At 51.5% G+C, this 18,894-nt stretch overlaps 2 protein-coding genes and 1 long non-coding RNA gene across 5 annotated transcripts in view; 1 reads left to right on the top strand and 2 right to left on the bottom strand.

Moving 5' to 3' along the window:
• AATF (apoptosis antagonizing transcription factor) overlaps positions 1 to 6,535 on the bottom strand; it is a 101,572-nt gene extending 95,037 nt beyond the window's left edge. For all 3 annotated transcript variants that reach the window (XR_011523132.1, XR_011523133.1, XM_008534576.2), the window contains exons 1-4: positions 6,186 to 6,535; positions 5,024 to 5,215; positions 2,100 to 2,528; positions 1,516 to 1,653 (exon numbers count right to left, since the gene is read on the bottom strand). Coding sequence is in view for 1 of the 3 variants with exons in the window: in XM_008534576.2 (XP_008532798.2) it covers positions 1,516 to 1,653; positions 2,100 to 2,528; positions 5,024 to 5,215; positions 6,186 to 6,276 (850 nt within the window). In the remaining 2 variants the exon portion in view is untranslated. The remainder of the gene's footprint in view (positions 1 to 1,515; positions 1,654 to 2,099; positions 2,529 to 5,023; positions 5,216 to 6,185) is intronic.
• A 4,289-nt stretch (positions 6,536 to 10,824) lies between these two features.
• On the bottom strand, positions 10,825 to 17,234 carry LHX1 (LIM homeobox 1). The gene is made up of 5 exons (XM_070560832.1): positions 17,065 to 17,234; positions 14,954 to 15,180; positions 14,580 to 14,857; positions 13,027 to 13,189; positions 10,825 to 12,682 (listed from the first exon to the last, which is right to left on the bottom strand). Exons 1-5 carry the CDS (start codon positions 17,232 to 17,234, stop codon positions 12,303 to 12,305), a joined length of 1,218 nt encoding a protein of 405 aa, XP_070416933.1. The 3' UTR covers positions 10,825 to 12,302.
• A 312-nt stretch (positions 17,235 to 17,546) lies between these two features.
• On the top strand, positions 17,547 to 18,444 carry LOC139073933 (uncharacterized). The gene is made up of 3 exons (XR_011523131.1): positions 17,547 to 17,681; positions 17,791 to 17,848; positions 17,969 to 18,444. It is a non-coding gene; the product is annotated as an uncharacterized lncRNA (long non-coding RNA).
• The last annotated feature ends 450 nt before the right edge of the window (positions 18,445 to 18,894 follow it).

Genomic DNA, 18,894 nt, shown 5'->3' with positions numbered 1-18,894 from the left:
ACAAACAATCTAAAGACTGGACCCTAGGAAGTAATTCCTCATTAAACCAGGTATTCTCCTACAAGAAAGGGTCACAGAATTCCCCACCCTAGAAATCTACACATTTATCTTGAATGGTTTAAGTGACTCTACCTAGGGGCAGACACCAAATCAGATGTCCAACTCTAACTCCATGACATTATAAAAATAAGTTTTAGGGGCCGGCCCGGTGGCAGAACAGTTAAGTGTGCGCATTCTGCTTCAGCGGCCCGGGGTTCACCGTTTGGGATCCCGGGTGTGGACATGGCACCGCTTGGCAAGCCATGCTGTGGCAGGCATCCCACGTATAAAGCAGAGGAAGGTGGGCACGGATGTTAGCTCAGGGCCAGTCTTCCTCAGCAAAAAGAGGAGGATTGGCAGCAGCTAGCTCAGGGCTAATCTTCCTCAAAAAAATAAAGAAAATAGTAAGTTTTAAAGAGCAAATGAAAACACTAAGTCTCAGCACACAAACAAGGAACAAAAATTCCAACCACTGTGTAGGCACCCAAAATCTCCCCCTGCCCTAGGTTTTGATGTCACTGGGCACACAGGCACACAGGAGGCAGTGTGGTAGAGAAAGACTCCTAGACTGCAAGGCAGAAAAGCTAAAGTTTTGTCTCTGAAATGTATGAACGAGCTCTGTAACTTTGGGCAACTCATTTTCTCTGGGCCTCAGTTCTCTCATCTGTAAAATGAGGGGATTGGGAATCAAAAAATTCCTAAATTCCTTTTCTCTTCTAAAATTCTCTTCCAAAACTTTCCCTCTCTTTGCAGTCATCATCTATTCTCACTCTATGCAACCAAAAGGAGGATATGATTACAACCATCTTAGCATGTCATGCTAGAAACCTCCCAACAAAGAACACAACTAACTTAAATGAACTGAGTCTAGTCATTCATTCTCTCCCTTTTGGTCAATACCAGTGGGTTTTCAAATAGCGTTCTCTGAGTATTAAAGAAATAACTCATAGGGGCCGGCCCTGTGGCCAAGTAGTTAAGTTCGCACGCTCCACTTTGGCGGCCCATGGTTTCGCCAGTTCGAATCCTGGGCGCAGACATGGCACCACTCATCAAGCCATACTGAGGTGGGATCCCACATGCCACAACTAGAAGGACCCACAACTTAAAATACACAACTATGTACAGGGGGGCTTTGAGAGAAAAAGGAAAAATAAAATCTTTAAAAAAAAAAGAAAAAGAAAAAGAAATAACCCATAAAGCCAAGGGGAGAGGGAGAGGGAAGTGAGGGCAGGTGAGAAAAAAGTGGAATAGACATGACTCAAGCACCCAATCCATTTCAATCAAAGTTGTCTTCATTTGACAAAAGAGTTATATTGCTATTTTTTAAAAAAAGTTAAAAACCACTATTTTATACCACATTATCACTAAACCCAAATCTTCTCTCCTTCAACTCCGTGGTGCTGCAAATACGAACCCAGTGTATTCAAATGTACCCCAGTGGTTCTAAGTATCCCAATATGGCATAAGTATCCTTACTGTTTTTTAGGGCGCTGGCAAATTCTGGGCCACCTTTGTCCTTGAAAATAGGGAAAACATCTGGTTGAGGAAATTGATTGGTGGTTAACAGAGCTTTTTGCAGTTTGATCCTTCCCTCCAAGAGCTGGTCCCACAGCGCTGGGAAAGAAAAAAGGAGAATTCCATTTCTCAGTTATAAAATCTTTCTGGGGCGGGGAGGGGGGAGGGACAGGACATCATGCCAGTCTCTAAGCAGCACAGCTTTATCACAGTTTTGTGCTAGGGAAACACTCGCTATTATAGAAAATAAATTCAGTATCTTGGAAGCAAATATTTGCTACATGAGAGAGAGAATGCTAAAGCCCAAGGAGAGGAGAAGACACTCCTCAATCTTCCAGAAGTACTAGAGCAGAACTAAGCAGCTCAGTGGAGAAATGGCTGGCTAAGCAGAGAGGAATGGGGCTTTAGGCCTCTAGGTAAGTGGGGCATGTCACAAACTAATTGGAAGGACACAGAAGAGAGCAAACAGCCAAAAACAAACAAACAAACAAAAAAGAGATCAGACGCACTCTGAAAAAGAAGCAAACAGGGAACCATGTACAAACCTATCTGGTTCTTCACAGCTCTGCCTTTCTCCACTTCCTCAGAAACTTTGACACTGGAGAAGGTCATCACCACGCCATCGTCTTCACTGTTCCTGTCTTCACCCCTGTCTTCCTCACTCTCACCCTCGACGTCTTCCTCGCCATCCCCTTCTTCCACGCCACTCTCCTCTTCGTCTTCCTCCTCTTCACTGCTACCAACGTCATCCATTCCCTCGGTAAATTTTTCAAAGTCACTGATGCTCTGGACACTGAAGCCTGGGATTGTCACAGAGCCGCTTCTGCTATTCTTCTTCCTGCCCAGACTACTGTCCCCATCATCACCACACTCCTGTTCCTCAGCAGCGCTCATGGCATCCTCATCAGATTCCTCCAGACCCAGCCCCTCTGAATCTCCATCGTCAGACTCTTCCTCATCAGATATTTCCTCGTCTAAACAAGGCAGGGAAGAAGGAAAAAATGGACGTTACTTTGAGACAAATACCGGGCCATATCTTTCATTTCAACTAGAGGACTTTGGCATCTACCAAAAAATGTATATATATTATTGTACTCAATTCAATTCAACAAACATTTATTACACAGAAACAAAGATGAATAAAACATGGGTCCTATCCTAATGTAAGGTTCTAGTGGGAAAGACAGAACCATAAAAAAATACAGAGAAGAATTAAAAGTGCTGTGACAAAATTTTAATAACCCAGAGGAGGGAGAAATGTTAACTATAGGACAAATGAATTTCAGCAAGGCTATAAGGAAGAGGCTGCCTTTGGTCTGGACCTTGAAAAATGGTAATATTTCAACTGGTGTGAGGGAATTACTAGTTTTCCCAAACCCGCATCTGAAAAAACATAGTTTATCATTAACTATCTCAAATGCACACTCTCTATCACACAAGTGTGCCATATTTATTAAATACTTATTAAGCACCTCTTATAGCATAGATAAAAGCTAGGGAATGACAAATAGAATGCAATACCTGTGGGCAAGGCTTCACAGTCTGGTGGGAGTGGTAGATATGCGTACCAATAATTATATTACAATGTCATTAGTACACCGTGTATAGAGAAGGAACCACTTAACTCACCTGGAAGGGCGTAGGAGACATTATAATTTTACTTACTAAGCATAAGTAACAGCTGATCAGACAGAGAATGGGAAAGGAAAAGAAAAACAGCATATGCAAAGGTCCAGCACTGGAAAAGTGCACTGAAGTGCAGAACGGTGGGAGATGAGCCTAGAGAGTTGCTCAGGGACCAAGTCAGGAAGAAGTCTGAATTTGATCCTAAAGTAAACAGAACGTTAGTTAAGGCTCCTGGTTTTACTTATGCTTAGGGTATCACCTGATACTTACAGGTTTTTACTGATTAGTCAGTCTCTTCCATGGTAGAACATAAAGGTCCCATGTACAGCAAGCATAATTATTAGATACAGGGATCAGTTACCAACCACTTTCTTCATAAAAGATTTTATGAGAATGTGATAGGTCTTCCGTATTTCTTTTAAAAACTATATATAAACTCAAGACAGAGAAGGCTGTCAAAAATAAAAATTAAAAAACTAAGTACAAAAAATGGTAAACAGAAGGGCTGGCCCCGTGGCCGAGCGGTTAGGTTCGCGCGCTCCGCTGCAGGCGGCCCAGTGTTTCGTGGGTTCGAATCCTGGGCGCGGACATGGCACCGCTCGTCAGACCACGCTGAGGCAGCGTCCCATATGCCACAACTAGAAGGACCCACAACGAAGAATACACAACTATGTACCGGGGGGCTTTGGGGAGAAAAAGGAAAAAATAAAATCTTTAAAAAAAAAAAAAAATGGTAAACAGAAATAATCTTTTAAGTTCTTTAAAAGTATGCCATTTCTCATATTAAGAAATATTCATACATAGTAGTAGTTAAGAGTATAGATCTTGGAGTCAGACTGCCTCATTTGAGTCCCGGCTCTTCCCACTTACTTACTAGCTATGTGACCTTGGGCAAGTTACTTAACCAATCTGCCCCTCGATTTCCTTAACTGTAAAATGGGAATAGATGGTGCCAACCTCATAGGGCTATTGGGAGGATTAAATGAGATGATACATGTAATGATAATGGAGAGAAGATTTTTTGAGGACTTACTGTGTCCTTGGCTCTTAGAACTTAATTGAAAGAGCTTACTACAGTGTCTGACACATGGTGAGAGCTCAATAAATATTATAATATTTGTCTCATGATTGGCCTCTTTATCAGTCTTTAGGCAAAGGATATGAAATGAGTTTATCAGAAGCCCCCAGAACTATATTAAGGACTAAATCATGGATATCATAACCTGAATGATAGCTTCTTTTACATCATCTGTGGATCCTCAACATGGCACCTCTAACCTGTCTAAAGGGAAACAGATGGCACCCACTCAATAATCACCATATGCAGCTCCTTCTTCCACTCTGAGAAACTTACAGAGCTTTAAAACTACAAGTTCACATTCTCCTAACTCTCTTGCAGGGAAGAGGGAAGGATAACGTTACTTCTACATCGGCAAAAAATTAGTTTCACAAATTAATGTTATACACTGACCCAATGCAAGACTTGGAAAACTGAAGGAAGTGTCAAAATCCAAGAGCAGCATACACAGTGCTTTTTCAACACATAGCCTTCTCCAGTACCTGATATGCACTACCTTCTCTCTGACCCCATTTTAGGGTGAACCATTAGTCTAACATAAGGAGTACAGCAACTTAATTGCTCTGGGCTTTAGATTCTTTATGAAGCAAAAATTAAGTACCTCTAAAGCCCTTTCTAACGCCAAATCAATGGTCTCTCCTAACATAAGAGGCAAGGGCACACAGACTAGTCTTGCAGAGATCATTAACAAAAAAAAAAAAGGATTTTAGCCCTAAAAAATTAGGGAAGAAAGACAAATAGTACCATGCAAATATGTCTACTCACCAGATGAACCTGGCAGAGTCTGCTCCCAGTGGTCTTCCTTCCAAGCTTTTCTAGAGGTGGTCTTGCCAGAATACCTTTTGTCTGTGTCCAAGAGGGAAGCTGATGCCAGTTTTCTAATGCTACCCACTGCAGGGAAATCTCCTTCCCCATCTTCCCCTTCATCAAACCTGTCAATCACTCTGGCAGCAGTGGCTGTGGGGAAGGGGGGAAAGTAATCAGAATCTCTAGGTTAGAAAAAACTTTAAGGATAACCTTGTTAAACCCTTTCAACTCATACTTGAATGTCCTCTGCAAAATCCCCACCAACTTCACGGAATAGGGAACTCATTACCTCCCAAGGGAGACCACTTACTACCTTGCTGCTGTAAGCTGACTCCGCTACTACTAGTAGGCTATATTTCTACGCCTTAGTTCGTACACTACTGGGCTAAGTCCTCTTCCATGTGTGACAGTCGCTCAAATATTCTAAGTGAGCCATCATCCTGTTCTATCCTCACTCCATCCCACTCCGCAGGGAGTTTTCTTCGCTTATCCTGGCTAAACAGCCCCAGTTCCTTCAACTGATATTCCTAAGACATGGTCCACAACTCACATTTATCCCTCCTCTTCTCCCTTCCTCACACTTCTCTGACTCAAGTCTAAAGCAGGATTACTTGCAACTAGACTTTGAACATCAGCTTACAGAACAGGAGTCTCATTCGTCAGGCCCTGAGCAAGTGTCTTGAAGCCCAAAGAGGCTTAAACAGAACCATGGGAACCCACTTCTTCCCTCACTCTCCAAGTAAGTTCTCAGCGGCAGGCAGAGTTTAAAAGCCGAGGAGACTTGCTCTTCATTTCTAAGGCAGTACCAGTAAGGGCATCCTGAAAGATAACTTCCAGCCTGCTACCAGACTCTGGCTGCCTGCAACAGCCCTGGACCAACAGTTAACCCGAGGACCAGCTCCTCGCCAGTCCTCGGGATGCTCCGCCCACCGGAGCACCAAGTCTAGAGTGCCTGTCAGAAAGAAGCCGAAGCCCTCCTCCCAAGCCCGGGGGCAACCCTCCCGGGAGGCAGTTTCCCTCTGCGCAAGGGTAAGGAGAGTAGGCCAGGCGGCGCGGCCCAGTTGCTGGCCCCTCACATCCCGCCGGGTCCGCACGTGGCCTCGCCCCAGTCAGGCCTCACCCTCCTCGGGGTCGGCCTCAGGATCCGCCTCACGCGGTCGCGGGTTCAGCAACTGTTCCAGCTGCAGCGCCAGGGGCTGCGGCCTCGCCATCGTCAGCGGGTCTCGCTCCGCGCCGCGCACGTGAACGTGCGGCCCCAGCCCGGACACTGTCTCCTCGCCGAATCCTCTCGCCGGGAGACCGCTCCCCAGCACCGCTCGCACCGCGCGGAGCCCTGCGCCCAGCTTCGGGCCGGCAACTTCCGGGAGGCGCGCGGGAGGGGCGGGGCCTGCCGCGTCACTGGGGGCGTTGCTAGGATGAAGGCGGAAGCTCCCGGAAGGCTGAGGAGATCGTCGCAGTTCGGGAGCGTGTGCGCGTGCGCGCCTGCGCGTGCGTCGAGGGGGTGTGTTCAGTGGTGCGGGAGCGCGCAAGGGCACGTGGACGCCTCTGGTGCCGAGCAGAGATTGTGAGGCGCGCGGCCCATGTCGCCTTGCGTAAAATGTGCCTCAAGGTTTATCCGAGATTTGCTTTGTCCGAGATTTGCTTAGAAATAAAGTGTAATGTAGCCGTGATTCATGGTGGCTGATTTGGGAAGAAGAAGGGAGTGAAGGGTAAGCCTCTAGAGCCTCAGGTACGCTTTCAGGCACGCACAGACTGGGACCAAAAACAGGTTTGGCATTTCACAATTTGGAGGAGTCTGGGTCCGGGACCACGCGCTGACCGGGATTTGGGAATCCTACGTCAGGGATGTGCATGTGTAAGTGTGCAGCGGACTGCTGGCATCTTCACCAACAGGAATAATTAGAAATCGCTATGGCTGTACATAAATAAAGATTGATTCTGTAGCTTCTCCAAGTAGCTGTATCTGAGTAGGGAAAAGGGGGTGGAGTGAGGATTATTCTACTGCACACCCGTCGGTATTGATATCCTGGCTGTTCAAAGATGAGGGCATACTCAGACACTTGAAACTGATACACAAATGCAGAAAAACTCTGGTCTATTGTTAGAGGGGCACAGGCAGACTCTAAATGTAAAGACTTAATACAATCGATTTAATTGCACCCAGACACGTGGAAAGATACAATCCCTTTATATTCTCTTTCCTTCATCAAGCATTCCCTGACTGCCCGCTATGTGGCAGGCACTACTACAAGAGATACAAAGATGTGTAAGTTAGATTCTCTTCTGACGGTGATCAGCCCAGAGGGGCAAACAGACATGTAAGCAGAAACTGCAATAAGGGGTGATAAGAGTGAGTACAAAGTGGTCTATCCTTCCAGTATCTGTTTGAGGTCACCTGTAGAGACCTAGAACACCCTAACCAGAAACTGCCTCAAAAGGATCCATAAAACAGACGGTAGGGGTACCTTGTGTGTACCTTCTTGAGTACAGCCCACACCAGTTGGATTCCACAGCTGGACACCCTGGGGAACCTTCAGCTCCCCAGTGTCTCCTGTGGAACCCGAGGGAAGGAAGGGTCCCTGACTTTCACAGCGTTCATATGCCCTCAATGTCAAGAACAATGAGAGACCACCACTTTAGTGTGGCTTGTCCCATGTCCCCTTCCTAGGTGGCTGCAGAGGGAAAGGAGAACCTGACTTAGGATAGCCACCCTCAGACAGGGAAGGGAAAGAATGCCAGACGAGGCTGGGGCACCCAAGGCAGGGGACTCGGGCAAAAAAAACCCCCTGCATTTCACCGTCTGCAAGGAAACAGCTTTTTTTTTTTTTTTTTTTTTTTTTTTTAACACATCCCCTGTAATTGCAGTCTGGGGTCTGTGCCTGGGGAGTCCAGAGCAAAAGCATGCTCGGCAGGATTCGACAGGCGGCCGTTGCCCTGGGCTTCAAAGGACAAAAATGTTTCTCTTACCCGACATTTAGGAAACTACCTCCCCCAGTCCTCTTCCCTTCCTATTTTGGACACTAATAATGCTTAGAAACCTGGCCTTGGGGTAAAGAAAAGGGAGAAAAGGGGGAGGGAAACAAGCAGGTCAGAAACCATTTCTAAGCTGCCATGCAAACTGGACACTGCTGGATAGTTCTAGGCAGGAAATGCTCTACACCTGCTTACCTACTGTCCCTTTTCTGTCCTGGTCCCCCCTGACTTGGGAAGCCTTTGGAGGAAGAAATCAAGACCACTCTACTCCTGTCACACACACATCCCAGGACCCCAAAATGCTTCCCCTGCTTTCTCACAACATACTGGGGGGGAGGGGGGGGTGACTCCAGAAGTGGAGGAAAGAAGAAAGAATTCTAGGACTTAAGATGCAACTGAGAGAAGTTGAGAGCGGCAGGAGAGCAGCCTCCTAAATGCCCTCTCTGGGGGGCCCTCCCTACTTGCATTCTAGTTTCTTGAGAAGGGAGGAGGGGTTTCCTCATGGGGATGGGGATGAACATAGAGGGTGGACTATCAGAGGGGATATTTCAAGACTATACCTCCTGGAAGAAATTGAAACATCTGAGGGCTCTAGAGATGACAGCAGATGAGATGAGACGGGGAATGGGTGTAAAGGGGAGCACTCTCCCAAAAGAACAGCCTTCTCCAGAGAAGGTCGGAGGGTCTCCCCACTCACACTTCCTCTGCCTGCTGCCCAAGGGCTGCAAAGTGGCAGACAGATGTGGGAATAGCAGAGGATGGGCAGGTGTGACTTTGAATACCCCTCCTCATTGTCCCAATCAACTGTTCACATGACCAGGAGTTTCAAGAGCTTAGGAAAACCAGGTACTTACCTGCCTCTCTTCTTAGATGCCATCAAACCCCAGGTCCCAGGCCCCTGCCAGTGTTTGTCTGGTTCTCCATGCATAGTGCTCCCTCACCTTGTCTCGCCCTAGAGCAGGCCCCCCTAGCATCCTCCAGTCTGGAGAAATTGGGTGGGTGAGCTTCAACTCCCTCTCCCCGGACAGATGGTGGCTCCCTGCTGCTGGAACCCTCAGGGCAGGTGGCGAGAGGCACAGAGGTGGTGGCTTTAAGATGGCCGCGGGAAGAAACCAGGCTACCAAGCCAAGCCGGAGAGGAGACTTCCCTCCTGGGTGGGAGAGGACCGTGGTGATCCCCTCCTGCCCTCGAGCCTCTCCCAGGAGCTCCCAGCCGGGCCTCATGGGGATGGTGCAGTGCTTCTTTGCACCTCAGGGCCAGAGGTAGGTACTGGGGCTCTCCTGGGACGGAGAACAGTCCCTGACAATTCTAGATCTCCTTCTCTTGGTGGCTTCAAATTTGGCTGCTAAGCCTTGCCACCTATTCAGGTATTTGTTGGGGTTCAGGATGCAGCACCAAGGGGGAGAGACTGCACTGCTGCCATGGAGTCAGAGAGAAGAATTAAGTCCACACTGAGCACCCAACTCTAAAACGCTTCTTATCAAGTACCCAATTCCACAATAAAGCTGCTAAATAATTCAGCAGCCTTGATAGGAAAATACAGCTTCCAATGAGCGTATGTTCAGTTAAATGAATGTCTTTAAAGGGGGTAGCTATAATGAATAAGTTGGCTATGATTTAATGTATATAAACGCTAAACGGGCAAAAACAAGCCGATCCAGTGATTGCATACAAAGCAGATAAAGAAATGTGCTGCATGCAGAGGCTAGGAGTAAAAGTCTCCCCTGTATTTCATAAATTTGGATTTCTGAAAGAACACTGTCAGGTTCCTCCCTGATAATCCTCCCCATTAGATAAGCCGTCATATGGATGCAGTGAAATATTGCTTATTTTAAAGCCTTCTCTGCAGGAAAGATACACTTGGTTGTGTCTTAAAATATGAAAACAACACTAGAAATTACATACCATTTAATGTAAAACCTTTGGTTTTTTAAATAAGGAAATAAATAATCCAGACTGAAATCTAGGTGATATGGAAAAGAAATTCTGGAACTCTAATAGCATTTGATATTCAAACACACACAGGTGTTTTTCATAGTAGATAAAACATTTGAATTCCTTCCATGTTTAATGAAGGCTTGGAAAAGACTGAAGTACTTTTCAGAACCTATTGGCAACTCCCAGTTGAAATTTGATTTCTATATTGGTTATTTTTGCTCATCTTTCAGAGAAACGTAATATGTATCTTGTGCCAGGCAAAATAGTTTTCCTTCTGGGGAACTTCAAATGTAACAAATACTATAAAACAACTATTTCATATCCGTTCTGTGAAAGGGATTAAAGTATTTCATTGCTAGCCGTACTGTACATTCATTTTATGTTATCTTTCAAACCGCTAAATTAGAAAGCAGGATTATCTATGGGAAGTGAATTGAAACTGAAAAGGACCACCTCTAACTATATATTTACAGGTAACTGACATTTACAAGTCCAGTTTTGCATGCGCAGAGAGCTGGAGAGAGAGAGTGCACGGGATCTCATGTCTAATCACAGACTGGGACCACTCATTTTTAGCCATGGATTTGATTTCCATTTCAAATTCTGTATTAACTTATCAGCAAATATCTCTTCAACTGTATCAGTTAAATCCACAGAATGCAAATCTGTAGTTAATAACAGCAGGGAGCCAGGGAGAAAAGCTTGGCTGGCATTAGCAAAGGAGTTCAGCCCCAGACAAGGTAAAAACAGATACCCTAGTCCTGCCTCTCTTTCTCCTGGTTTCTGAGGGGTCATTCAGCTCCCCAACAGGTCTCCCCATCAGTTGTTAAAACATCGAATAACACACCAAACATCAGATTTTCTATTTTTATTAAAAACTCACAAATTTATTCAACATGTTTTCTTTCATACAGTGAATGGTCTAATATGCACTGGAGGTCACACAAGCTTAGGTTTATCAGAACAATAAAAGACATATGAGAAATTTAAAATATAAAGAAAAAAGTAGCAGCTGTTGACTGCATATTTGACCATAAAATTTAAATATTTTGGACTTTTATTTTAAAGACACAAAAATAAAACCTGTGTGGGTCTATATAAGTCATATTAACAATTCCATGAATGTTCAACAGGACTAAAAATTAGCAAAGATGTTTTTTTTTAAACCTTGTAACACTTTTTTTATTTTTTAACACTTTCTCAGGTTGTGGTGCCAGGCACCTTTACAGTATTTGTGCTATAATTATTCTATTTGGCAAGTGTCTGAATATCATGTTTTCTCTTTGCCTTGTGTAAACAACACCTTTTTACATACTAGCACAGTGAGCTGCGAGCCCTGCAAATCTGTCAGAACATCTACAGGAAGAGAAAATGAACAATTTTGGTTGATTGCTCAAAACGTTTTGTTTTTGAACAAGAGGTTTCAAAATAGGATATATTAGTAAAACACTGAACTCCTGAATTTAACATTATACGTAAACAGTTGACTGTTTTTAGTTCAATAGTCTTTTTTTTTTTTAACGTTTTGTGTGTGAAGGTAGAATACTTTTCTTGTACAGCTGATGTTCAAGTCATTTTACTGAGCGGTCTGGCTGGAGACCATTCTATGGAGTATGTCTGTGTGTGTATCTGTGGGTGTGTGGTGAGCTTTGTGAAGGTAGAAGAGTTGATACTGAGGGCTTTACATTTAGAATTTTGCAATTTGGCAAAAACAAAAACCAAAAAACTCAGACAAAAAATATATATATATAGTCCCACCTGATGCACAGCAGGTCGGCGTTTCTGAAGCTATAAGAGTTTGTTGTCGCTGTTGCTGAATTCTGAGACAACACTAATAAGAGATTTCCCAGAGCCAGAACCCTCCTGGCTGGCCTGGGAGTGCCCTGGCCACTTCACCTCCCTCACCCGGCTGCGCCTCGAGGCCTCTCTCCCTGCGGCTCCTGGTGTCACCACTGGCTGTGCGCCCCCGAGGCAGCCACGGGTGTTGCTGTGCCGCCCGCTGGCCAGGCACGCACACCCGCGGAGTGTGTCCGCGGATCTGGCTCCAGGTGGGAGGTGGGGAGAGGTCTGCATTTCCCTTCCGGAGCCCCAGTTCTGCACCTTGCCAGCCAGCGCGTGGATCCCAGTCCTACCTCCAGGCGGATTTGGATCCTATTTCGTGTCCCCCTTTCCCATCCGGTCTCCCCAGACGGAAAATGGTCCCCGAGGCTGGAGGAAGGGGGAGGGGGTACTTGCTTTTTAAGTTTTTTTTTTAATTTTTCTATTTTTCTTAAATAAAGGTTCGTTTCTGTACAACCACGAACTCCGCGCACCGTGCGAGACCCCGCTACCACACGGCCGCCTCGTTCATTTCTGGGGGGTGAGACAGGTGGTTCCCGTAGCTCGCCCCGCCGTTGACCGACAGCGACGAGAAAGGCGGGCTGGGCCCGAAGACCTCAGCCGACATTGAGTGTAGAGGCCCGGGAAGGCTGGGCTCCGGACTGGGCGAGTCCCCTGGGGGATGCGCCAGGATGTCGGTGAACCGCTGCGCCTCGCTCGACGGGTGGTGGCCGGGCAGCGGGTGCTCTAGGCCGCCCAGGGGCGTCCCGGACGGCCCTGATGATGGCACGAAGGGCAGGTCCACTGGCGTCTGAGCCTGTGAGGACGGGGGGCCTTGCGGGAAGAAGTCGTAGTTGCCCCCGGGCCCGTAGTACTCGCTCTGGTAATCTGCGGAGCGGCGGGAAAGAGGATGTCAGGGCGGGGCCCTGGGTGCAGCGGGAAGGCAACGCGGGGAACTCGCCGTTTGGGGGGCTCCCCTGAGGGCCTGGGAGCAGAGAGCAGGCTTGGTGCTAACACAGGAGCTGCTCCCTACCTGCCCGCCCGCCTCATTCAGGGTCGGGAATTTGGTCTTTGGTCTCACTATCTCCCCTTGATTTCCTCCTCATCCTTCTACCATCTCTCCCCGACTCTTCGCTTCTCTATAGAAAGCGAAAGCGCCTCCCGCGCTACCACCCGCTTCCAACGAAGCTAACTCCGCCTGGCTGTGCCGGGCCACTCGGCAGCACACCCACCTCCGTAGAAGAAGGGCCCATTGGGGATGAGCTCGCCCGGCTCCAAGCGGTCCACCAGCGGCCGCATCCGGCGCGGACTGCGGAAGAAGGCGTGGCGCCGGGCGCCCAGAGCGCTTAGCTGCTTCATCCTCCGTTCCTTGGAGCGACGGTTCTGGAACCAGACCTGAAGCACAGACGCCGCGGGGTGAGGCCACCGAGACTGCACCTCCCACTTCGGGTGTGCTGGGCCTGGCCCCTCACCCCTCCACAGCCTAGCTCGCCTATTCTGGGCTACCAGAGTGTGTGCATGTCTGTGTGTGTGTGTGTGTGTTGTGTATGGGGGGGTGTCTCTGAGTAGGACCGCTCAGGGTGGCCTCTGAGCCAATGGTGAACAGGATTCCCCACAGGAGGACCTGGGCAAGCCGCCCTGCCCGACGTGAGGCAGTTGGAGCTGTTTCTAACAGTCACTGTCACAATTACAGCTTCTTGGGGGCTGTACACACATAGACACTCAACCTCCCCAAACAGTGTCAGACACACAAAGCTTCCCTTTTGCATTCCTGGCAGCCCCCTCCCCTGCATGATAGTGACAGTGAATTAAACAGCCTCCTGTTGACACTCAGTCTCCCAATGATAGTGACACCAAAACCCAAAATCTCCTTTTCACACCCACGCACAATCTCCTAGTGCCAAACATACTTATCCACAGTCTCTCACTGATAGTGACACAGACATGCAACCTCCCATTCACGTGTGCACACGTTGACACAGTCTCCGAAGAGGCAAAGGGCCTTCCTCCGAGGGCAGCCTGTATATGTGTACCCACTGCAGACTCAGCCTCCCAGGCACGTCCATCCACCCCCTCGCAGAGCCTCCAGGCTTGGCGAACCGCACACCTAACCTTGCGCGCAACGCTGGGGGCCCGAATCATATGCAATCTCAAGTTCTCACAACGCACCCAGCACAGGTGCCCAGATGGCAGTCTCGGCTCCCCATCCCACTCTGCACCGCCCGAGGCAGAGCGGTCCCGACCCGACTCCCGCCCCACCACCTCTCCTTCAAACCAGGACGCTCCACCTCTCTTTGGAGGGAAAGTCTCTGCTCTGGGGCTTGTCTAACTGGGGCTAGAGACCCACAAAGTTGGGGTTGGGGACGCAGAGGAAGATCACGTTGTGCAGAAGCCAGCGGAATCGATTAACTCCGGTATGCACAGCGACCTCTCGGCTCCTTCCCAACAGGGGGTGGTGGTGCAGAAAAAAGATCCCAACTTTGGCCGCGTTGTCCGACAGTGCCCCCTCCTCCGGCCTCATGCTGAGCTCCCCGTCCCTCCCTCTCCTCCACCACTATCACCTGCGTGGGACCGAGAAGAGAAAGCATAGGGATTTCTAGAAGCTCTACCCATCAAGCGGCGCTTCAAAGGTCGCACGCGATAAGGATGTGTTCGGACCTCTCCTCTACCCCTCCGCCAGCCTCCAGGGACTAGCTCCCCTCCTCGAAGCTGGGCGGCCTGGGTGCCTGCCTGGAAGAGCCATGTAAGACTCGGGGGGAACTGAGTGGCACGCCGGGGTCCTGACCTGGATGACGCGCATGTTGAGGCCGGTCTCCTGAGCCAGCTGCTCGCGGATGTGGCGCGTGGGTTTGGGCGTAGCAGCGAAGGCGGCCTTCAGCGTCTCCAGCTGCTTGGCTTTGATCGTGGTGCGCGGCCCTCGCCGCTTGGCGCCCAGGTTCTGGTCGTCATTCTCGTTGCTGCCCCCTTCCTTATCCGACACATTGGCGCTCTCCGAGTCCTTGGCGTCATCCTGCGACGGGTCTTGGGAGTCCGGAGACAAACTGGGGTCACTGCCTGTGGTGGCTGGGGAGAGGGAAGGGACAGGTGAGCAGCGGCCCTGGCAGGCCGTCCTCCCCCAGGACCCGCCCGCCCCTAGCGAGCCGGGAATTGGGGCCTCACCCGAGTGGAGGCTGTTCTCTTTGGCGACACTGCTGTTGCTTAGGTAATCCTCTTTGCAGACGAACTTGTTCTCGTCTATGATGTAGAGCTCCTCGCCAGTGGAGAGTTGCTTGTTACACATCATGCAGGTGAAGCAGTTGAGGTGAAACACTTTGCTCCGCGCTCTTCGCACCAGGTCGCTAGGGGAGATGCCCTGCGCGCAGCCCGCGCATTTGGTACCGAAACACCTGCAGGGGGGCAGGTTGGCGAGGGGCAGGGGAAGACAGGGGCCAGGAGAAGGACGACAGAGAAAGAAAGGTAGAAAGTGGAGGAAGTCGGAGACGAGGAAAAGGAAAAAGAAGAGAGAGTCAAAAAGAAAGGCAGAATGCCGATTAAGTAGGCAAGAATGCAGGAGGAGAGAGCGCGGGGCACCAGTGAAGTCAGGGAGGAAATATACATGGTTAGAGCGAGAGAGCGAGGGGCCCAAGCTGCCCCCACCCCTAGCCTCACACCCAGCGTTGTCTCAGAGGAGAAAAGTAAAGCGCTGCTAAGAAGGAGGCAAGGCGCCGACGGGAAGAGGAGGGAGGCACTTATTTTCCGATTAGATTCAGAGAACAGTCAAATTCGAATTACAGTTCCATATAAATGCACCCCGAGCTTTGCTTTTCTCTCCTAGCGTCACCTTTCACCGCAAAAGGGCCCGCACACAGGCTGGCAGTTGGCAAGGTCCAGTCCCTCCGCGGGTCAACAGCCGCGGAGAGCCCAGACGGCCGCAGCAGGGCCGCCACGTTCAAGCCGGGCAGTTTGGCGCAAGCTGGAGCCGCGGCGGGGCTCTAGGTGCCGGGCCGCGCTGCGCGGGAGCCAGGCCTCTGGGGCCCACTGGCAGCCAGCACCGTTCGCCACTCTCCGGCCCGGCTCCCGCTGGCGCGGCGGACTGAGGCTCAGAGGCTCAGCCTGTGCCTCCTCCCAGCAATACCAGCGTACCTAGCGCTTTGCGGTCCCCCGCAACCAGAGCCGCCCGTCTCGGGGAGGCATTGGGAACAGCGCGTCCCGGGGCTCTGAGCAAAGCGCCCCGGGTGGTTTCGAACCCCTACCCCGTCCCCTAGTTTGATCTGTCACCGCAAGCTCAGAGAAAAGCAGAGACCAATTCAGCCAAGCAACCCGGGAGACTTCTAACTCGTACAGGGGGATTACAATTCGCTTTTGCTCCTGTTCTTCTCTGTTGACTTGTGTGTTTGTGCGGATTCGGCGGCAAGATAGTGAATTTAAGAGGATACAATTAAAATGCTAAATGGAGAAGGGGCGTCCGGAGAAGTCGCCTGACTCACACGAGCCAGGTCTCGGCTTTTTCCCGGATTTCGGCAAGGAGGCGGCCGGCCTTGGCGGTCAGTGCCTGCGAGAGCTCCGAGCGGAGCCTGCGCCTCAGAGCCGAGGTCGGCGTTGCGCGGAGGCCTAACCTCTTGCCAAGCGGGGCAGCCGGGGAAGCAGGGGGAAAGGTCTTCGCGGAGGCTGCAGCCTCGGGGCGCTTCACAGGCCGCGGTGCAGTAGATTGCCCAGGCCGGCGCTGGGAGGCCCATCCGGATTTCAGGAAGACCCTGGGCCGTGCAGGATAGGCTTCAGGGCTGAGCCCTGTCGCTGCCACGCAGGCAACTCGGACACTCCACGCAAAAGGCTCCGTGGTTCCCGCCAAGACCTCTCTGAGACTGCAAGGTAGTGGCATGGAGCTAGCCCGGGCTTCTGAGCTCAGCCTGGAGGGCGAGCAACCCGGGAGGCCCAGAGAATGCAGCTGTTGGAGAGCTCGGCGGGAGGAAAGACAGGAGCCTGGGCTACAACAGCGGAGGCTGCGCTATCGCCTCCCAGCTTGGAGGGGCTTCTGGCTCAGAGGCGGGCTCAGACCCTTTCTTTCCAGGCACGTGCAGCCAAGCCCGGACCCACAATTTCCAGGACGCAAGCAGGGCCGCGTCCCGGGCGCCCAGCGCGCCAGCTGGCGAAAAGGCAGGCGCTCGCGGCACTTGGCTGCCCTCTCCAAAGGCAGCTCCTAAGGTGGCCACGCTGACCTCTGATCCGAAGCTGGCCAGATCCGAAGGGCCCGCGGGGACGGAGCAGCAGAGGCGCGCGAGGGATGTACTCACCGGAAGAAGTCGTTCTTGCAGTAGAGCTTGCCTTCCCGGGAGAAGCACTTCTCGGTCAGGTTGCATTTACATTCACAGCACTGGACGCACTTGACGTGCCAGGCCCTGTCCAGCACGTTCAAGAGGAAGCGGTCCAGGATGGGCCTTTTGCAGCCGGCACAGTGCACCATGGTCTTTGGTTTGGTCGGGTGAGGCCCGGAGGGAGAAGCGCAGGCGGAGGCGAGGGGACGAGTCCTGAAGACGACCGGCACAAGCTCCCCAGCCCCTCCAAAAAGAGGAGACACACTCGGCGGTGCGAGCCAAAACCGCGCAACAGGAAATCAAAAGAGGGGAAACGAGGCTGATGGGGCGGCGGGGGGGCGCCTCGGCGGAGCGTGCAGCCCGGGAGTCCCAGGCCCCGGGGCACGGCAGCGCCGCCGCAGCTCCTGGGGCAAGGAAAAGAGTCTCAGGCGGGCGAGAAAGCGACTCTTCTGCCCGGAGCCCGCGGAGGAATGAAGGTCACCGAGAACGGCGACGGGAACGGAAATAAATAAATAAGACGGAGACGGAGGAGGAAGAGGACGACGCGGCGAGCTCGGCTGGCGGGGAAAGCGCCACTGAGTTCTCTCCGGCTTGAGGTAGAGCTGTCAGAAGTCAAAGTGCATCTGCTTTTGTCGGGGTATGAGGGCGAGGGTGTGTGTGCCGGGCTGCCTGACGCCGGGATTTCCCCTCCTCTTTTTATGATAGAAAAGAACAAAACGAGTAGAGAAGCTTTGGATCCTAAACTGCCGGCATCGCGCAGCGGGTCGGGACACGCTGGGCGCCCGCCGTGGGCCTGGGGGAGGGGGCGGGGGCAGGCCGAGGGGGGAGGGCGGGAGGGGAGGGCGGGAGGAAGATCTCGTTGTTGATTGTTGTTGTTGCTTAGGTTTCCCCCCTTTTGGAGAAGTGTTTGTGTGGATCGAGAGCGGAGAGAGAGAACTCCGGGCGGACGCGGCCAGGTGCGCTCGCTCGCTCCCCACCGCCCTAGCCCCGTCACCTCGGCCCGTGGCCTGCCTGGCGGCCTCCGTGTTCTCGGGACGGCCCTCCCTGCGCCTGGACTCCTTCGGGGAGGTGATACGGTCTGGCTCCTCACCGCGCCTGGCCGTGCATCGTGGCTCCAGTCTCAACTCGCGGCCGCCTGGGCGCGCAGCCCCGCATCGCTCGGCCCACGCTCCGGCGGCCTGCGTCCAACCCCACAGTCGCTCGACTTTTTCTTTTCCTTTTCCCCTCTTTTTTCGTTGTGGTGGCAAATCTGAGTTTCCCTTCTAGCCTCTTCCCTTCTTTCCTTTTTTTTTTTTCTTTTGCAGCGGGAGGAGTCGGGGGGCAGGGAGAGTAGATTGGAGAGCTTTAAAAAAAAAAAAACGTCCTGGTGCAGCAGCTACAGTTCTGTGCGACTGGAACAGCTCCGCACAGGCAGCCGCTGTCGCCGCCCGGGCCGCGGTTCGTTGCTGGCTGTCCCCGGACAAGCGTCCCTCTGTCCCTGGTCTCCTGGCCCAGACCGCCGCCCCGGCGCGTCTCTCCCCAGCTCCGGCGGCTCGGTCACTGCTCCTGGCTGTTGGCTGAGCTCTGGAAGCCCCCTCGCCTTAATGCAGCGCCCGCCGACGTCACGGCGGCCAGCGACCAATCAGCGGCTCGAGGTCCCTCTGTAAACCATTCTGCATCCCCCGGCCCGGGAGAGTGCCGGGAGACCGCGTTTAGAGGCTCAGTGGCGGCCGCATCCGCGGCCCGGCGCGGTGCGGGCGGCGGGCAGCGAGGTGCCCGGGCCCCCTCCTGCTCCGGTAAGGCGTCGGTTTCGGTGGGAGGGACTGAGAG

This window comes from Equus przewalskii, chromosome 10, assembly GCF_037783145.1.
Source record: "Equus przewalskii isolate Varuska chromosome 10, EquPr2, whole genome shotgun sequence".
In the NCBI taxonomy this organism is placed as follows: Eukaryota; Metazoa; Chordata; class Mammalia; order Perissodactyla; family Equidae; genus Equus; species Equus przewalskii.
This window is presented reverse-complemented; position numbering and strand designations above follow the sequence as displayed.

What these genes read in the sequence shown, in the direction of transcription:
- LHX1 (XM_070560832.1), bottom strand. Translation starts at nt 17,234, where the DNA reads ATGGTGCACTGTGCCGGCTGCAAAAGGCCCATCCTGGACCGCTTCCTC. An exon ending in TGCAAGAACGACTTCTTCCG is followed by an intron (nt 15,181 to 17,064) that starts GTGAGTACATCC and finishes GCCCCCCTGCAG; the next exon opens with GTGTTTCGGTACCAAATGCG. An exon ending in AGAGAACAGCCTCCACTCGG is followed by an intron (nt 14,858 to 14,953) that starts GTGAGGCCCCAA and finishes CCCTCTCCCCAG; the next exon opens with CCACCACAGGCAGTGACCCC.